The sequence below is a fragment of the Desmodus rotundus genome, chromosome 3, assembly GCF_022682495.2.
Source record: "Desmodus rotundus isolate HL8 chromosome 3, HLdesRot8A.1, whole genome shotgun sequence".
NCBI lineage: Eukaryota > Metazoa > Chordata > Mammalia > Chiroptera > Phyllostomidae > Desmodus > Desmodus rotundus.
The window spans coordinates 193,532,831-193,548,096 of NC_071389.1; the positions used below are offsets into that span (position 1 = coordinate 193,532,831).

Here is a 15,266-nt window from a genome sequence, read left to right on the forward strand (position 1 = left end):
ACAGAAACTTCTGCCTCCCACCCTCTCCTAAGGGCTTCCTGCAGAAGGAAGCAGGGCTGTCAATCATAATGTAGGCAGGCACATGAGGGGTAAGAGACTAAAGCGACATACTTTATTCCATCAGTCAAACTCCAGAGAGCAAGTATCAGACGAACATCCCACCAGGCGCCAAAGGCCCTCGCAGGTTCGGCAGGTTTATGAACTCCAGCTCTACATCACCGTCTGGCTTAAGTTTCTTCCTCTGAAAGACACAAAATTTCTCCTGAGCCACATCAAACTGGCAAACTTCTGCTTTCACCACCTCCGCTCAGAAAGCAAGTCTTTCAGATCCTCACAGGCCTAACAGATCCATCCTTCCGTCCCTGCTGGTGACGCAAGAAAGGGAGCTTTAAGCCCGTGTAACGACCCTGGAGCACCTTTTCTCCTTCAGCCCACTGCTAACATGGGGGACTTCCATCACTCTTCTCCAGATGCTTCTTCCCCATCCCAGCCTCTAACAGGCCACCTTCCTCCCCGTCCTCTTCATGTGGCCAGAAGGCTCTTGAAACAACTCCCGGAGCCAGAGTGAATGCCACTCCAAATTCTGCCAAGTGCCCGGGAACTCTCTGAGTTTTTCATGCACCTTCGAGGGCACTGTGGCCACAGAACTTGGCTCCTAGCCAGCCCACCGCTCCCTACAGACTTCACAAAGAGACTTCCACAAACCTTCTTCTTCTTCCTCTTCCTCCTCCTCATCCTCGTCATCCTCGTCGGAGCTGAAGGTGCCGTCGGGCAGGCTATAGACTCGGATGACCTGCTTGTTGGGGTCCTTGAGGATGAGGTACTTGCCCTCCTCCAGCTTCATGCAGATGTCGATGACGCAGCGTAGGATGCCCCAGGCGTTCTCTATGCTCAGGTTGATCTGGCTGGCAAACTCGTTGGGCTTGAACTGCTGGGTGCCCAGGATGACGTGGCGAGAGGAGTCTTTCACGTGGTACCGGGACACGTAACTAGTGGGGGAATGGAGTGGGAGTGGTAGGGGCAGGCTGGCCCAGGGACTTCTGGGGGCACACAGCAATTAAATGGGGGCACCTGGCCTGATGCTTTTCCCAAGGGGAAGAAAACGGCAAGCCCTCATCTCCCCGCCCCAAGACACCTCCTTCCAGGAGATGATCAGTTCGCAACTCCTGGACAAGAATCTCACCCAAGCTTGAGGTACTCGGATCCAGCCAGCAAAGCGCAGCAGGTCCATCGGGCCAACTTATAGCTGTTGTTCTTCAGCTCAGTGGCAATGACGGCCCCTCGCTGAGAGTCCAGCTTCTGACGCCAGTCAACGCCATTACAGTGCTGCAGGAGGAAGCCCCGGTTACGGGAGCGGAGGTGAGCTCTGGGACCCCCTCTGGCAGAGAAGGACTCCCTCCTGGGCTTGGCCAGCAAGTGGGAGAGGCCACAGGGAACTCGGAGGTAAGACTCTTATAATAAAAGAGGCAAAGACATGGTCACTGCCTTGCCCAGCCTGCCACACAGCAGGCACTCAACAAATCGCAGCTCCTCTCTTCATAAGAGTTCGTTTAGACACACACACACACACACACACACACAGGCTAAAAACAAGTGCTGTGTAAATGGCAAGAGGCAAGTGTTTACCGCACACTGTGTGGTAAGGGGTCAGAGAGGAGGAGCAGCAGCTAGGTGGGTGAGGAATACTGGTGGAGGCCCGCAGGAGTGGAGGTCAGTCTGGCATTGTATATCCACATATATACACAAAGCAGAGGCCCCTGAGATCACCGCCTCGAGCCCCCTCTGTTAGAGACGTGGGAACGTACAGCCAGAGTGAAGTGACTAGATTTGGAGGTCACATGACCGAGATCCCCAAACTTAAACTGGTTCACGGCAACCCTAGACCAGAAGAAATACCGCAGAGTCTCTCTTATGAGCTAGTCAAGTGCCCGGGAGAGTTCCAGGCCACCTGAGAGCAGTATTCTGACAGATGTCTCCGTGTTCCCCTCAAAAACTAGAAACACCCTGCAGCATCCATATGCATGTGTTGTGGCATCTGAAGTCTTTCCACAAGTCTGAGCTACATGACGGAAGCAGTGTTTGGGACAATGAAGTGGCAGAGAAACGGAAGGGGGGCGGGGAGGAGGAGGGAGTTAGGAGACAAATGCAACCTCACCGGCATACTGAACGGGGCCCGCAACTATGGGGATGTCAGTGAGCAGACAGACCGCACCTGACAGCAAATAGCGGGCTGCAGGGGTGTTTAGGGCTCTGAGTGAGCAGGAGAAAAACAAAGCTGATGTCAGCTAAGCCAGAGGTAATGACAGAAATCAGGACCTGGGCAGGGCAAGGTATTTTGGTAGAAAACAATGGAATGGGGAGTCAGAGTAGATTTCAAAGTTGGGGCCTGAGGTAGGTGTAATTCTGGGATGACCCCAATGGTCCTGCCCTTGAATATGGGTGGAACCTGTGACTCCGATGATACATCACTCCCATTCTTATACTACCTTATATGTCAAAAGGATTTTCAGGTATAGCTGAGGTCCCTTAAGACAGGGAGACCAGCTAGGTGGCCTCACTTACCCCTATGAGTCTCTTCACTCTGGGTGCAGAGGTCAGAGACAGAGAAAAGTCAGAGGTTCAAAGCACAGAAGGATTTGATGTGCTCTCGCTGGTGTGAAGATGGGGGGCACCACACGGCAAGGAATGTGATGGCTACTAGGACTGAAAGGCTCCAGCTGATGGTGGCAGGAGAACGGGGAACCGCAGTCCTGTAACTGCCAGGTACTGGGTTATGCCAACTAGAAAGATTTTGGAAGCGGATTTCTTCCAGAACCTCCAGATGAGAATTCAGTTCTGCTGACACCTTTGATTTCATCTTTCTGATGTTCTGAGCAGAGAACCAAACCACATGATGTTAAACTTCTGGCATACCAAACCATGAGCTAAATGGATGCTATTTTAAGCTTTCAGGTTTCTGTTACTTTGTTAATGGAGCAAAATAAGACGAATATAGAGCTGTATAAAGAAGTAATTATGGGCCCTGGCTGGTGTGGCTCAGTGGATTGAGTGCTGGCCTGCGAACCAAAGGGATGTTGGTTTGATTCCCAGTCAGGGCACATGCCTGGGTTGCGGGCCAGGCCCCCACTAGAGGATGCATGGGAGGCAGCCACATGATGTTTCTCTCCCTCACTTTCTCCCTCCCTTCCCCTCTCTATAAAAATAAATAAAATCTTAAAAAAGGAAGTAATTACAGTGAAAAGGGCTGTATAGGCAACGGACCCTAAGAGAAGGGTCCGACACAGAAAGGGAGCCGAGAAACGTGTGAGACCGGACAGTGCACACAGTGACACGGGAAAGCCACGCGGATGCAACCACCCCAGATGCTTCAGTGAGGCCGAGGTGGAAAGTCTAAGAAAAAGCCACAGGCCCAGAGCTCAAGTCACAGGCAACCTGTCAGCGGGGTCTGGAGACCAAGGACACCTATGGGTGAAATGGTGCAAGTCAGCAGCATCAAGTGCTAACCCTTTGGCTCTGATGGAGGCAGAGCTTGATGGCCCTCTGTGCTCCACGTCATTGGCCACTCCTTCAACACATGCCTGGCCTTGGCATTGTCCCTGGCACTGTCCTTCCCACTGAGGATCTGCATTCTGTACAGCAGCTCCCAGGGGCACTGTGACCCAATTAGAATTCAGGCACATAAGCCGGGCAGCTTCAGAAAGGATAACAGCCCAAGCATCACGGCACACCAGCATGAGAGGCAGTGGAAAGAGGAGGAAAACGAAGGAAGCCAGTTTCACCCGAGGTGTGTCCTGAAGAGCCAAACAGGAACTGATCTTAGACGGAATCTGAGTTCGGTGAGTGGAGCTGGGCAGGGAACCAGGAGATAGAGAAGGCAGTGGCTACCGTGTAGAAGAACAGGTCGAGAAAGAGTGGCCAGGCTTACGGGAACGCTGCCCACCCAGATCCCAGGGAGAGATCGGAATCAGAAGCTCAGAGGGAAGGAAGTCCTGGAAGAAGGCAGTCACCCCTACATACAGTCTCTTTCCCGATGAGGAAGTAAGTGGGGGAGAAACTCGGAAGACAAAGTCTCCGTGGCTCTCTATGTACGGCGAGGGGGGGCCTGCACTGCGAGCCTGTGAGGCACGCCCTGCAGGAACAGACCTGGAGCCCCAGGAGGGAGGGTGACGGGGCGTGCCTCACCCTGGAGTCCCACTCGTTGAGGGTCTTGATGTTGATAAAGGACACTTCCCCATTGGCTCCGGTCATGACACCGTCGTGCTCACAGCGGACAATCAGGTCAATGTCGTCTCCAAGCTTCCACCTGCGATACCTGCAACGCAGAAGGAACTCAATGGGTCGCCGGAGACCCTCCATGTCAGACACGTCGCCCTGTACCGGGTAAGGCCTGTGGTCACCCCACCAGTGACATACCGGTATGCAACAGAGGCGATTTCGTTCTTATCCATATCGTCCTCCACAAACGGGTTTGGGCTGGGGAAGTTGTACCTTTCTTTCCCCTGTAAAGATGACAAAGGCATTATGAGACAGTGCCAATGTGTAGCCAGACCCTGCAACTTCGCTGGCTTACAGCGCAGGCTGGGTCCCCGGAGCCCCTGAGGGGCTCTGAGCTCGCTGTGTGTCATCCACCGGCTTCCCCTCCGAGCACAAGCGCTCCACAGACCACAGCAGGTGGTGCTTACCGCCTGCTCACCCGTGCCGCCTGCATGCTCCACGTGCACGCTCATCTAATTACAAACCACACCTCTCCCCTTTCCATGTTCTCCGCAGCGCACACTGTGTAGTATTAGGGTTCATTGTTTTTCCTCCTCATTAGGATAAAGCCTCTCAGGGGCAGGAATCTGCACCTGAACAGTGTACTGGTACACGACAGTACAGCTGCCAAGTAACCGAAGGGATCCGTACCACGTGCCTACGTGACACAAGTGATGTCAGGGCTCCACTTCCACAGAGAAGCAGCCAGCCCAACACCGCAGAGCTGTGAGGCGGTGGGTCTGGGGCCCCACGCCCAGCAGTGTGACCTCAAAGCCCAAGCTCGAAACTCCTTGGCGACAGGTAAGGATCCCACCTGTCCTGCTCAATCCCACAGGCCCAGAGCCACCTACAGAGCAGGTGTGCAATGAAAGCAGCAGCAGCTAACAAAGGCGGCGCACACCCGGATGCTGCCCTTCCTCACCATCCTCAGGCACTGCTGCGAGAAGTTGTGGTTGATGTAGGTTGCTTCCATGGCCAGGTTGCGGGGAGAGTTGAAGGAGTTACCTTCGTCTTGAGGGGGCTCATTGGCCGTCTCACTCACTGTCAGGAGGTCTGCAAGAGGCATGTCACCCACCCACAAAACAAAGAGTCACCAATGACGAGCAAAGCACCATGGGGAGAGACGGCAATCTAATGACACAAGCCCTTCCTTCCAGAAACTGCCATCTGTTAACGAGGGTCTCCCGAGGTAGGACTCAAGGGGGATCGGAGGGGGGAGCGCTCCTGGGTAACTTTGGATATTCTCTAGTTACACTCAGCCACGGGGTGTGTGTGTGTGTGTGTGTGTAAACCATCCCTCTTCAATCGTTTTGGATTCCTCAAGAGAGGGTCCGATTTTACTAGCTTTCAAACAGAGACAAGGCCTGAGGCATGGAACGTAATTACAGCATTTTGTTTCATGGCTGTCAGTGTCGAGCAACCTGGTTTTCAGCCTGGGCATGCACGTGTATACGTGTGAGTGGTGTAAAACACAGGCACGTGTTTTTTCCTTTATGAGTAATGGTTGAAAGCACAGTTTTGGGGGCTGTGAGGACGCAGAAAGCCGACGCTCCAAGGAGGGACGCAGCCACAGCGCCTTCTCCGTGTCTTTGAGGAGCCGGCGGGTCTCACACGGCTGTGGATGCTCGCAGGGAGACAGACCACCTGCTACTCGTTCTCTAGTACCACCGGACTGCTCGGAACCATGGAAACAGGCTTCTTACCAAAGTCAGAGTTGTCCCTCTTGTCAAAGAAGAGCTTGGACCCGACTCTCTGGACCACGATGTCCCAGGAATACACAGAGCGGGTGCAGCTCATCAGTGTGGCCAGAATGGCGTCGGTGGCAAACACATTCCCCTGGGTTTTTGCCAGCTGCATAGAGGACAGGAAATGTGAGGACACCCTTGGCTCTCACTGCCAATCCACACCGAAGGGAGAAGACTCCTTGGTAAGGAGCTTCCACAGCCACGCCCACACATTACCTGCATGCGCGAGCACCCCTCTAGCTGCCTAAGGCTGCAGCAGACCACCCCGTGAGCCTCTGCTGGCAGTCCCCACCATGGGCTGTGTGGGCCTGCTGCTCACCGAGCACTTGCCGTGTTCTAGGGGAGCACTTCCCAATGCTTGCTTTCATCCTCACTCAGTGGCCTGTGGTAAGTGCATTTACCCCACTTAACAGATAAGGAAAGGAAGGCCTAGCGAGGGGGAGCTAGGAAGCACACAGAGCCGGGACTGGAGTCCAGCTTTACTTAACAACATTCATGGTCCAGCCAGCACAGTGCCTTAATTTTTATCTCACCCTAAGTCTGATTCAGAAGACTCTTATCTACAGGGGTTTCCAAGGCCCAACCCTCCGGGTCCTCTGGGTGTGCCAGCGGCAGAAGGGGTGCACACCTTTCGGATGACAGGGTCGTCTGTGGTGGTGACGGTGTGGAAGATGCGCTTGATGCTCCGCAGGGGCTTCTCGCTCCTCGTGGTGATGCGGTCAAAGGCTTTATCGTAGTATTCGAGGGCCCCACAACACTCGCTGGGGGGAGAGCGGGCGAGACATGCCAAGTGAAGGGGAAGACCACCCACTTTTCCTTTTATGCCTTGGAATCTGGAGTCTTACCCAGAGGTCTAACACGTGAGAGGTGAAAAGAGTCTCCGACTAGAGCAGGAGATGCACTGTCAGGCTCACGCAGGTCCCCGCTCCCTGAGCTCCCAGTGTGGCTGCACGGAATATGTGAGCACAACCGACTCAGCGCGGCCTCCCCATGTTCAAGACCAGAGCTGAGGAGTGACAGGCATCCAGGCGGGATGGCCTCCGGTCTGGTGTTCTGGCTGCCCACTAAGTTACCCCACTGCTTGCCCTCTGAGGTAAGGGGCTCTCTGAAACGCTTTGCTTTTCCTGAAGGCCTGCTGTCTTTCTCCCTCTGCCGAAAGGGTTATATAACTTAATTTCTCTTTTGCTCAAGATTCCAGGAAGCTGAAAGAAATCTGATATTTAGTATCAGCAAATTTCTTTCTGCTTTTGCTTTGTTGTTGTTCTCCTTCTGCAAAAAGAGCTATATAACTTAATTTTTTCTTTTGCTTACAATGCCAGGAACTCCAAAGAGACCTTAAGTTTGAAATAAGTCAACTTCTTTCTGCCCACCCTCCACCCTGGCATTGTTTTTAAACTCATCTGTTATGTAGTGTCTTTTGAGTCCCTTTTGGAAACACTAGGGTTTAGGAAAATATTCACCACCAGCTGGCCCACCCACACGAGAGCACGGTGGAAGGAGTAAAAGGTGCCACTTACATGTCCTGGGGTTCCGAGACTTCCAAGTAGCGCATCTTCATTAACTGAGGAAAGTCCATTTCTTCTTTTACCTCCCAGTCACTACGGACTTCAACTGAAGAGTCTCGGGGTTTCTGTAGAGGGAGACCATTGGAAGGGCAAGTCACAGCCAGTGCAAAACACAAGCAAAAGGCAGGTCAACAGTATGAGGAGCTTTTACTCAATAAATGTGCCCGGAACACTCACTACATGCTGGCTGTTTTGTAACACAGAACCCTCCAACTCTCAGGAGCTTATAATCTAGGGGGGGACGGAAGGGACCCAGAGTTCAAGTGGGAACTGCATCCCCAGTTAAGGGCGACACCCACGGACACCAACTCTTTGTGTTTCTGTGTTTTATGAAGGAGCTGTAGCAGCCCCTTTAGGCTTTTCTCAGGCCCGACCTCGCCGTTCCCGACACAGCAAGCATCACACCCAGCAAAATTAACTGCTACAGCTGCCACTCGACTCTTGCTCACACGTGTCTTGTATTCTCACAACACCCGCACCAACACCTGTACAGGGATGTCCACGGCCACCTTACTTAAAATAGCAAAAAGTGAAAACCACCGCGAAGTCCATCAGCTGGTGAGCGGGTAAACAAAACACAGTCTATCCATACAAGGGAGTTCAGCAACACAAAAGAATGAAGAACTGGTATGTGCTGCAACATGGGCGAGCCTTAAGGATCACATTGCGTGACTCCATTTATGTGAATGGACGGAACAGGCACATCCAGAGACAGAACAGATTAGTGGTAGCCTAGGGCTGGGGAAGAATGGTGGGTGACTGCTGAAGGGTACGGGGTTTCTTTTCAGAATGATGAAAATGTTCTGAAATTGACTGCAGTAATTAATGGTAGCACAGTCTGTGAATATACTAATTGTGCACTTTAAATGGGTGAATTGTATAGTACATGAATTATATCTCAAAGCTGTTACAAAACCAAACAAACAAACAAAATCAAATGCCTAGACAAAATTCTGGTACGAACACGCTACCTGTGACTTTTGGTCCCATTTCTGCCTCACTCCAAACTGTTTCTGAAATTTTTTCTGCAGCCGTATGCGTTCTCTGGAAGAGAAGAGATGTGCTCTCAGTGCAGGTTTCTAGGGAAAACAGGGCCTTCATGAAAAGGGACACAAAGAGGCCTGCTGCCCTCAAATACTGACCAGCCGCGCTTTACTGCATCTACAGACACTGTCCACTGGCAGCCCCAAGCTGGGCCAGGCCGCTGCGCCGTGCAGCTCCAGGGGGCTCACAGGACCCAGTGTGAGTGGGGACCCCCGGAGCTGTGCCCCAGCAGGACTGAGCCTAGGTAAGCTCCAGTCTATTTGTCTTTGTTCCCTGCGGTGTGTGTCCCCAATGCAAGTAGTTTCTCGCTCATCCTATTTGCCTTGAACTGAAACTGGCCCTCAGAGAACGAGGCCAGGGTTGAATGAGTGGCGTCACTGGCTCCAGGAAGGTGTTTCTGTTTTTCACAATAGTGGGCAAGACGACCATCGTCCTGCTCCGGTTCACTGATTTCAGAGAGTGGTTAGTTGTTCTAACCGGAGGAATACTTGTTCTGGCAGGGTGGGCACCTCACCTCTCTTTCTGCTTGGCACTCTTAGGCAGGGTCTGCAGGTTGAACTGCAACATGTTCCGTCGATCTTTGTCTCTGCGGAGGTTCCGCTGGGAATCAGGAAAAAACATCCATGTTAAAACTTAGAGATTTGGGAGCTCATTAGTGTAGGTTCAGGATGCAAAACCCAGCGGCATGTTTTACTCTACATAATCAATAGTCTGGGGGTTTAGTTGAGTGTGTAGTTGGAATTAGCTTAGACTTACATTCACATACAAATTTTACTGAAGTAGGTTTACTGGCTCTTTATTAGAGTCCCGAGTTTGCCTCTTTATGTAGTAAGATGTGGTCCAACTAGACCACCTGCTTAATAAAGCCTGCAACCTAGCAATTAAGTCAGGCAACAGGCACAGGTGAGCCCTTTTATCCGGCGCAGGTATACTTAGCACAGGGTATGGTGTCCTACCTACCGGTCAACAGAAATCTAAACTATATGCACGAACCCCTGGACCCAGTGAAGTTCACTCTGGTGTAGTGTGTTACTAAACGGCTCCCTGGGGTTCATGGAAGACCCAGACATGTTTTCTCCCACCGGCACTCACTGGGTTGCATCTTAGGCAGCAGATGACAGCGCTGAGATGCAACCACTGAGGTGGTCCGGCTGCTGGCTCTCGGCCTACCTGTGCAAATCGCATCCGATTCCGCTGGTACGCCGTCTTCTGTGTGCGCGCTGTGTCCACCAGCTGGAAACTAGTTTCATCCTCCTCGTGGAAGTAAGCATACTGACTTCCACCACCAAACTGAGAGGAGTATTTATCTGGGGGCGAAGGTGACAGTGTGTCACAGCCACTACCTAGAGACTTCACAAATACGCTTTAGCTCAAAACTGCGGTTTAAGCGTGGTCTCAGGATGCTGAGCGTTGGCCGGGGGCATCTCAGACGTGCAGACTCACAGCCTCACCCCAGACTCCCTGAATCAAACCCAGCACTCAAAAACGGATCCCCAGGTGATTTGCTGCATATTCCAGTTTGAAAAGCTCTGATCTAAAGAACTTTTCTACACCCAGACAGAATCTGAGGAACTCAAGCCCATTCCACTCCCTACCTTATTCTGTAAGAACATAAGTTAAAGTTTCCTCTTGCGGGACAGGCAAATATGGGGTTTCTATACCATCGCCGCCATCTCCTGGTGCCCACAGCAGACACGGCCAGTGGGTTGTAAGTTACTTTCTTGCTGACCTCAGACTCAGGTCATCTTAACTTACTATTCCAGACTGCCACTTCTAACTGTCTCCAAGAGAAAAAAACCCCAACCAATTTACTGTATCAGAATCTTAAAACCAGGAATTTAAAACTGAGGTCAGTTGCTCGGTTTCACAGGTTCAGTAAATCCCAAACAGTGAAATGCGAAATGTACATATGTTCAACAGATTTGTAAAAGGGTTCACGGCTCCTCAAAACTGGGGCAAAGTCCCGCTGTAATAGGGCAAACTTCTTTAATCAACAGAAAACCCCCAACAACAATGCAGTAGTGTCCATAGTCCAGAATATGCCTCTAAAAACTATGAATTATTATCAGCATTTTGTCCTCATTCTACAACACCTTCAGGTGAAGGTTACCAGAAAAAGTAACAGTTCTTCCAAGGCCCTGATTGGGCAGTCAGCCAGAGAACACTTACTTGTGTACCTCTTATCTTGGTAGGTGGTCCCCGTCCAGTCTGCAACCTAGTATGAGCAATAAGGGAAGACAAAGCACACAGGTCAAGGAGGTGATTTTCTCTTGACCCAGAAACCCCCAAAAGTGAGGACACAGTGTGGGAAAGCAGCAGCAGGACTGGCTCACAATGCCTTTGTAAGTACCCAGCTCTCCTGTGGGTACTGGAAGTACCCAGAGGTTATAGCCCTTCTCAGCTGGTGTCCCTATAAGGAACACAGGAGTTATGCTTTTGAGAGAATAAAATTAAAATGAACTCAGAGAGAGCAGGAGCCACAGCTCGAAAGACTCAGACCCCCACTGACAGGCAAGTACCTTTCCCAGCCGATCCCCTTTGCTGAACGGCTGGTAGGGCATGTCCCGAAACTGCTCGGGGACCGCGCAGGGCCCCCAGCCCGAGGGGTTGTCTTGGATCACGGGCGTCAGGAACTTCGCCATCTTCTAAAACCTTAAATGTACAAACTATGTAAGTAGCTGCTTGAAGAAAGCTAAAAAAAAAGAAGCCTATTTGAGGTAAGCTAAAACTTAAATGATTAAATTAAAAAGCAGCACACAGAACCCTCAACTCTTAGCTACTCCTTTCTTTTCTTGTAAATAATATTGTGAATACTTATAACTCAGAAGTCTGCTAACAAAAGTAATTTACCACATTTCATTTTTTCCACTGTAACATCTTTGAAATTAGTTTACACCTCATGCCTGATGGGGGATTTTATCTTAACTGGCAATTTTCCTTTCTCAGTGTGAATATGAAATAATGGTGTTACATAAAATAATAGTGCTTCTTAAATTTGGTGATGTCTCATAGATTGGACAAAATGTAGTAAAATTTTTTTCAAGTGTAATAACCATGTTCAGGTTCTTAGAAAGACCAACACCAAGGCATAAAATATTTAGCTTCCCTAAGCCTACTTCTTCAGCTGTAAAAATAAATAAGTTTCTTGCTTTATTAGTTAACACACATGAAAATGTGTTCATTTTAAAATGCTGCACAAGATACTATTCGGATTCACAGAAATACGTTTACACAGAGTGCTGAGAAAAGTAAGTGATAAGTGTATCCTGAAACTCAACTTTCCTTTCTTGTGCTCCCGATTTCCTTTTGCCAGTGCGAATCCTTAAGCAAGCAGACACACAGCCAAGCGAAAGGTCTATGGAAGGCTGAGGTCGCCAGGAACCTTCAGCCGCAGCAGTGGCCATACATCCACCGTTCCTGAGTGTTTGAGTACCAGGCCTTATGTTTAGTGCTTACTGTGCATATTCATCACATCCCCCCAACAATCTGAGCTAGGGGCCAGCATTATCCCCACTTTTCAGGTAAGAAAACTGAGGCACAGAGGAGTTAAGGCGTTGCCCAAAGTCACAAGTGGTAGCTGATGAAAAATCTGAACCCTGGCAGTCTGGTTCAAGTCCACACTCTGCCTAATGCTATAGCTTCTCTCAGGAGTGAAAAGCCAGGGCCTCCGAGCAGATGCCTGACAGTTCCTATCAAATCTACTCTACCCCACGCGCTTATCCACGATAATCCTCTGGAATCGCTCAGAGGGTGAGTTCCCCGAGGAGAACGCACTACACAAGCACTTCTGGAGGCTGGAGAGCAACCAAAGAGCACCGGATACTGAACTTAGTAAACTCTCCTCATTGTCCCAAGATGCGCAGACTAGGGCTTCAGGGAACTGGGTGACGGCGACAGAGAATAAACCTGCGTGCTCCACCCGCCACCTCGGAGCTTAAGTTAGACTACAACAAGAGGGCCGAGGGAGAGGCAGTCACAGGACAATTAGCGTTAAAGGTGCACTGAGCGCCTACTGAGTGTCGGGCACCAGCTAGATACTCAACTTCACTCACTCCTGCAGAAGAGAAAATTTTGCAGCTCAGCCAAATCAAGGAGTTGATCTACCCACCATCTCAAAATAGATTTGGTCTCCAAGGTTGTCTGCCCACGTCCAGCATCCTTCTCACTATATTCTAGCTGGACAGCAGCCTGAAAAGGCCTGGAGTTTCAGACCATATTTAATAACATAATAACGATACCTCAAAACACGCTTTAAAAAAAAATCGACTTGCTCTGCCAAAGCTCACTTAGGCCCATGGTTTGACTGGCGTTCTTCCTGAGGGTGGAAGCCCGGGTTTCCACACACGCAAAATACGCGAGCAGAATGGAACCAGTAGGAGAAACCGAGCCCTTCAGTTAAAACGCTGTGACAGCTGTAGTGGCTTCAGGGGCAGGGCGGGGAGGCACGCACAGGGCAGTCGGAAGGGCCTGGTTGCTAGGGTGGGGGGTGTTGTAGACCAGAGTTCGCATCTACTCCATTCTAGCCTTCCACTTCACGTTAAAGTGAAGGACACCTCCGCATTGTGAACTCCGCAGAGCAGGGCCGACACCACTCATCTCGGCACTCCCCTTGCCTCATTCGTAGAAACTCAAACTTTGACAGCTTAAAAACTCTGAAACGCAGCTGGGTTAAATGACATTGTTAAACTCGCTCAGCCCTAAGCGGAGTCTAGGGCCAGGGACCTCACCCACAAGGCCGTGCCACGGACCCCGCAGTATTCTGGACCTGGGGCCTGGAAGGCGGATTCCGGCCCCTTCCAGCGGAGGCACAGCGGCAGCAGGATGGGACGTCCGGGGGTCTCTTCCGGGAGGCCTCTGAAGGCCGGGTCCCGCCCAAGCCGGCTGCGGAGGTCCCGGGAACCCTATGGAGCACGCCGCTCACCTGCAACGGCCTCAGCTGGCCGGGATGGCGAAAGATAGCCCGGGCCAGAGCGCTCGCTACCTGCCGCACTCCGCGGAACCGGGAAAGAAGGAAAGGTGCGCGCGCAGCGGCCGGCGCCGTAAATCCGACCGGCGCTGTCGTAAACTGCTGTCCCGCTTCCTTTGTGTTAGGCGGCAGAACGCGAGTCGTAAAGCGGGGACACGCCGGAAATTTGTCACTGCTCTTTGCGAGGTGGCCTCCGTAGCCGAGGGTGTTTACAGTTACTTCTTGGGGCGTTCAGGTTTATTGAAACGTGGCGGCCTGTGCAGTGTAAGTTGGAGGCGGGAGTGGCTGACGGCCCCTCTGTGTCCCACAGTGACCCGAGGCTCCTCCCTTCTCTAACCAGTCATGTGGTTTGATTCTCACGTTGTGGGAAGTCGAGTGTCTCAGGCAGATTTTACTGTAACGCCCCCGCCCCCCTTCTTTCACAGTGTCGGAAACTGAGGTGTAAAGTGACCTGTTCAGCCTTATAATGTAGGGGGTGGCTGTCAGGGTTCAAGCTATACTTCCACAGTTCTCAAATATTATACGTGGAAGATTTCTGGAGCCCGAATTCGAAAGATGCAGATTCCGGGGCTCACTTCCGTAGGTTGTTACTCAAGTATGTCTAAGCTGGAGCGCAGGAATCTGCCTTTTAGGGTAGAAACTGATTCCGAAGTGGCAACTCGGGTATCACTTCCCTACCACGGCAACAGCGCTGACCTTTCTGCGACTCCGTCTTCGGAGTTTGTCCTGGAATCTTACTGGGGAACGTCAAAACATTAAAAGTTAATCTGAGGGCGCGATTTTATTTAAACCTCAGATTCACTTCTACCCTGTCTCCTAGGTTTTCTTTCTCAACCTCCCAACCCATCTCCTTTATTGGAAAATACGTCGTCAGCTGTTAGATTTGATGCCTACTCTTGACTGCCACCTTCTACCCGGGCTTCAGTTTCCTCAATTACCTGTAAACTGCAGGTCCTACTGAGGGGGTGCTGTGAGGGTAAAAACAAAGTTACGTGGAAATAATTAGTAATTCCACGTACCCTTTGGGTGAACTTGGGCAGCTGATTTGACCTCTAAAGCTGCTTACTTATCTGTAAAATGAAAATGTTAATAGCAGCATCTGTTTGCATACATTTCCAGTCTGCTCACCTTCCAGTTTTCCACATGTTTGTTCGTGGTTCCCGGTGAATGGCGCTCCATGCAAAACCTTGCCGTCATCATTGCTAGTTCCTTTTCCCATTCCCACCACGGTCAGTCCCGTACTAAGTCCTCCTTAGTCTTTCAAAACCCGTCTTGAGTGCCAGTTTCCCCCACCACCTCCAGCTCGTGTTTGGACTCTCAGGGTCCACTCTTGCTCCGCCAGGGTTCCTTCTCACATGGTGGTCAAAGCAGTCTTCTCACAACCTTCTAGCAGCCTCCCATTGTGTGCTCAGAGAGAAATAGGAGTGCCTTCCTGTGGCCTGTGTGGTCCTGGGCTACCTTCCGACTTTAGAATCCTGCCATTCTGTGCTCACTCTGCGGTAGCTAGTATGGCCTTCTTTTCACGCCCCAGACACACCAACCTCACTTCCGTCGCAGCAGGGCGCCTGCCCTCGCCGGTTCTTCTGCATGGCTTCCTCTTCCCAGGTGTACCTGTGGCTGGCTCGGTCTCACCATCCCTGTCTCCATTCCAGAGTTACCGTGTTTTGTTGTGTGTAATGCACACATTTTTGC

The 15,266-nt window shown here is 51.2% G+C and overlaps 1 protein-coding gene across 4 annotated transcripts; it reads right to left on the minus strand.

The window, feature by feature from the left end:
* Positions 1–90: 90 nt before the first annotated feature.
* EIF3D (eukaryotic translation initiation factor 3 subunit D) lies at positions 91–13,671 on the minus strand. 4 transcript variants are annotated; one of them, XM_053919513.1, is made up of 15 exons: positions 13,530–13,671; positions 11,128–11,260; positions 10,778–10,823; positions 9,779–9,915; positions 9,123–9,208; positions 8,536–8,608; positions 7,517–7,629; positions 6,628–6,760; positions 5,958–6,105; positions 5,177–5,307; positions 4,414–4,499; positions 4,183–4,312; positions 1,184–1,326; positions 706–989; positions 91–241 (listed from the first exon to the last, which is right to left on the minus strand). In XM_053919513.1, the coding sequence occupies exons 2-15, from the start codon at positions 11,248–11,250 to the stop codon at positions 228–230; spliced, it is 1,647 nt and encodes a 548-aa protein (XP_053775488.1). In that variant the 5' UTR covers positions 11,251–11,260; positions 13,530–13,671; the 3' UTR covers positions 91–227. The 4 variants fall into 4 exon arrangements, with proteins under 4 accessions (XP_053775488.1, XP_053775490.1, XP_053775489.1 ...); XM_053919515.2 differs by lacking the exon at positions 13,530–13,671 and adding an exon at positions 13,374–13,503; XM_053919514.2 differs by lacking the exon at positions 13,530–13,671 and adding an exon at positions 13,336–13,472.
* Positions 13,672–15,266: the final 1,595 nt, after the last annotated feature.

Excerpts from the sequence above, each read along its gene's own strand:
- EIF3D (XM_053919513.1), bottom strand. The coding sequence starts at position 11,250 with ATGGCGAAGTTCCTGACGCCCGTGATCCAAGACAACCCCTCGGGCTGG. Across the intron at positions 9,916-10,777 it reads CCAAGATAAGAGGTACACAA|ATAAATACTCCTCTCAGTTT; the intron begins GTAAGTGTTCTC and ends CTTCGCCCCCAG. Across the intron at positions 7,630-8,535 it reads AATGGGACCAAAAGTCACAG|AAACCCCGAGACTCTTCAGT; the intron begins GTAGCGTGTTCG and ends CTCCCTCTACAG.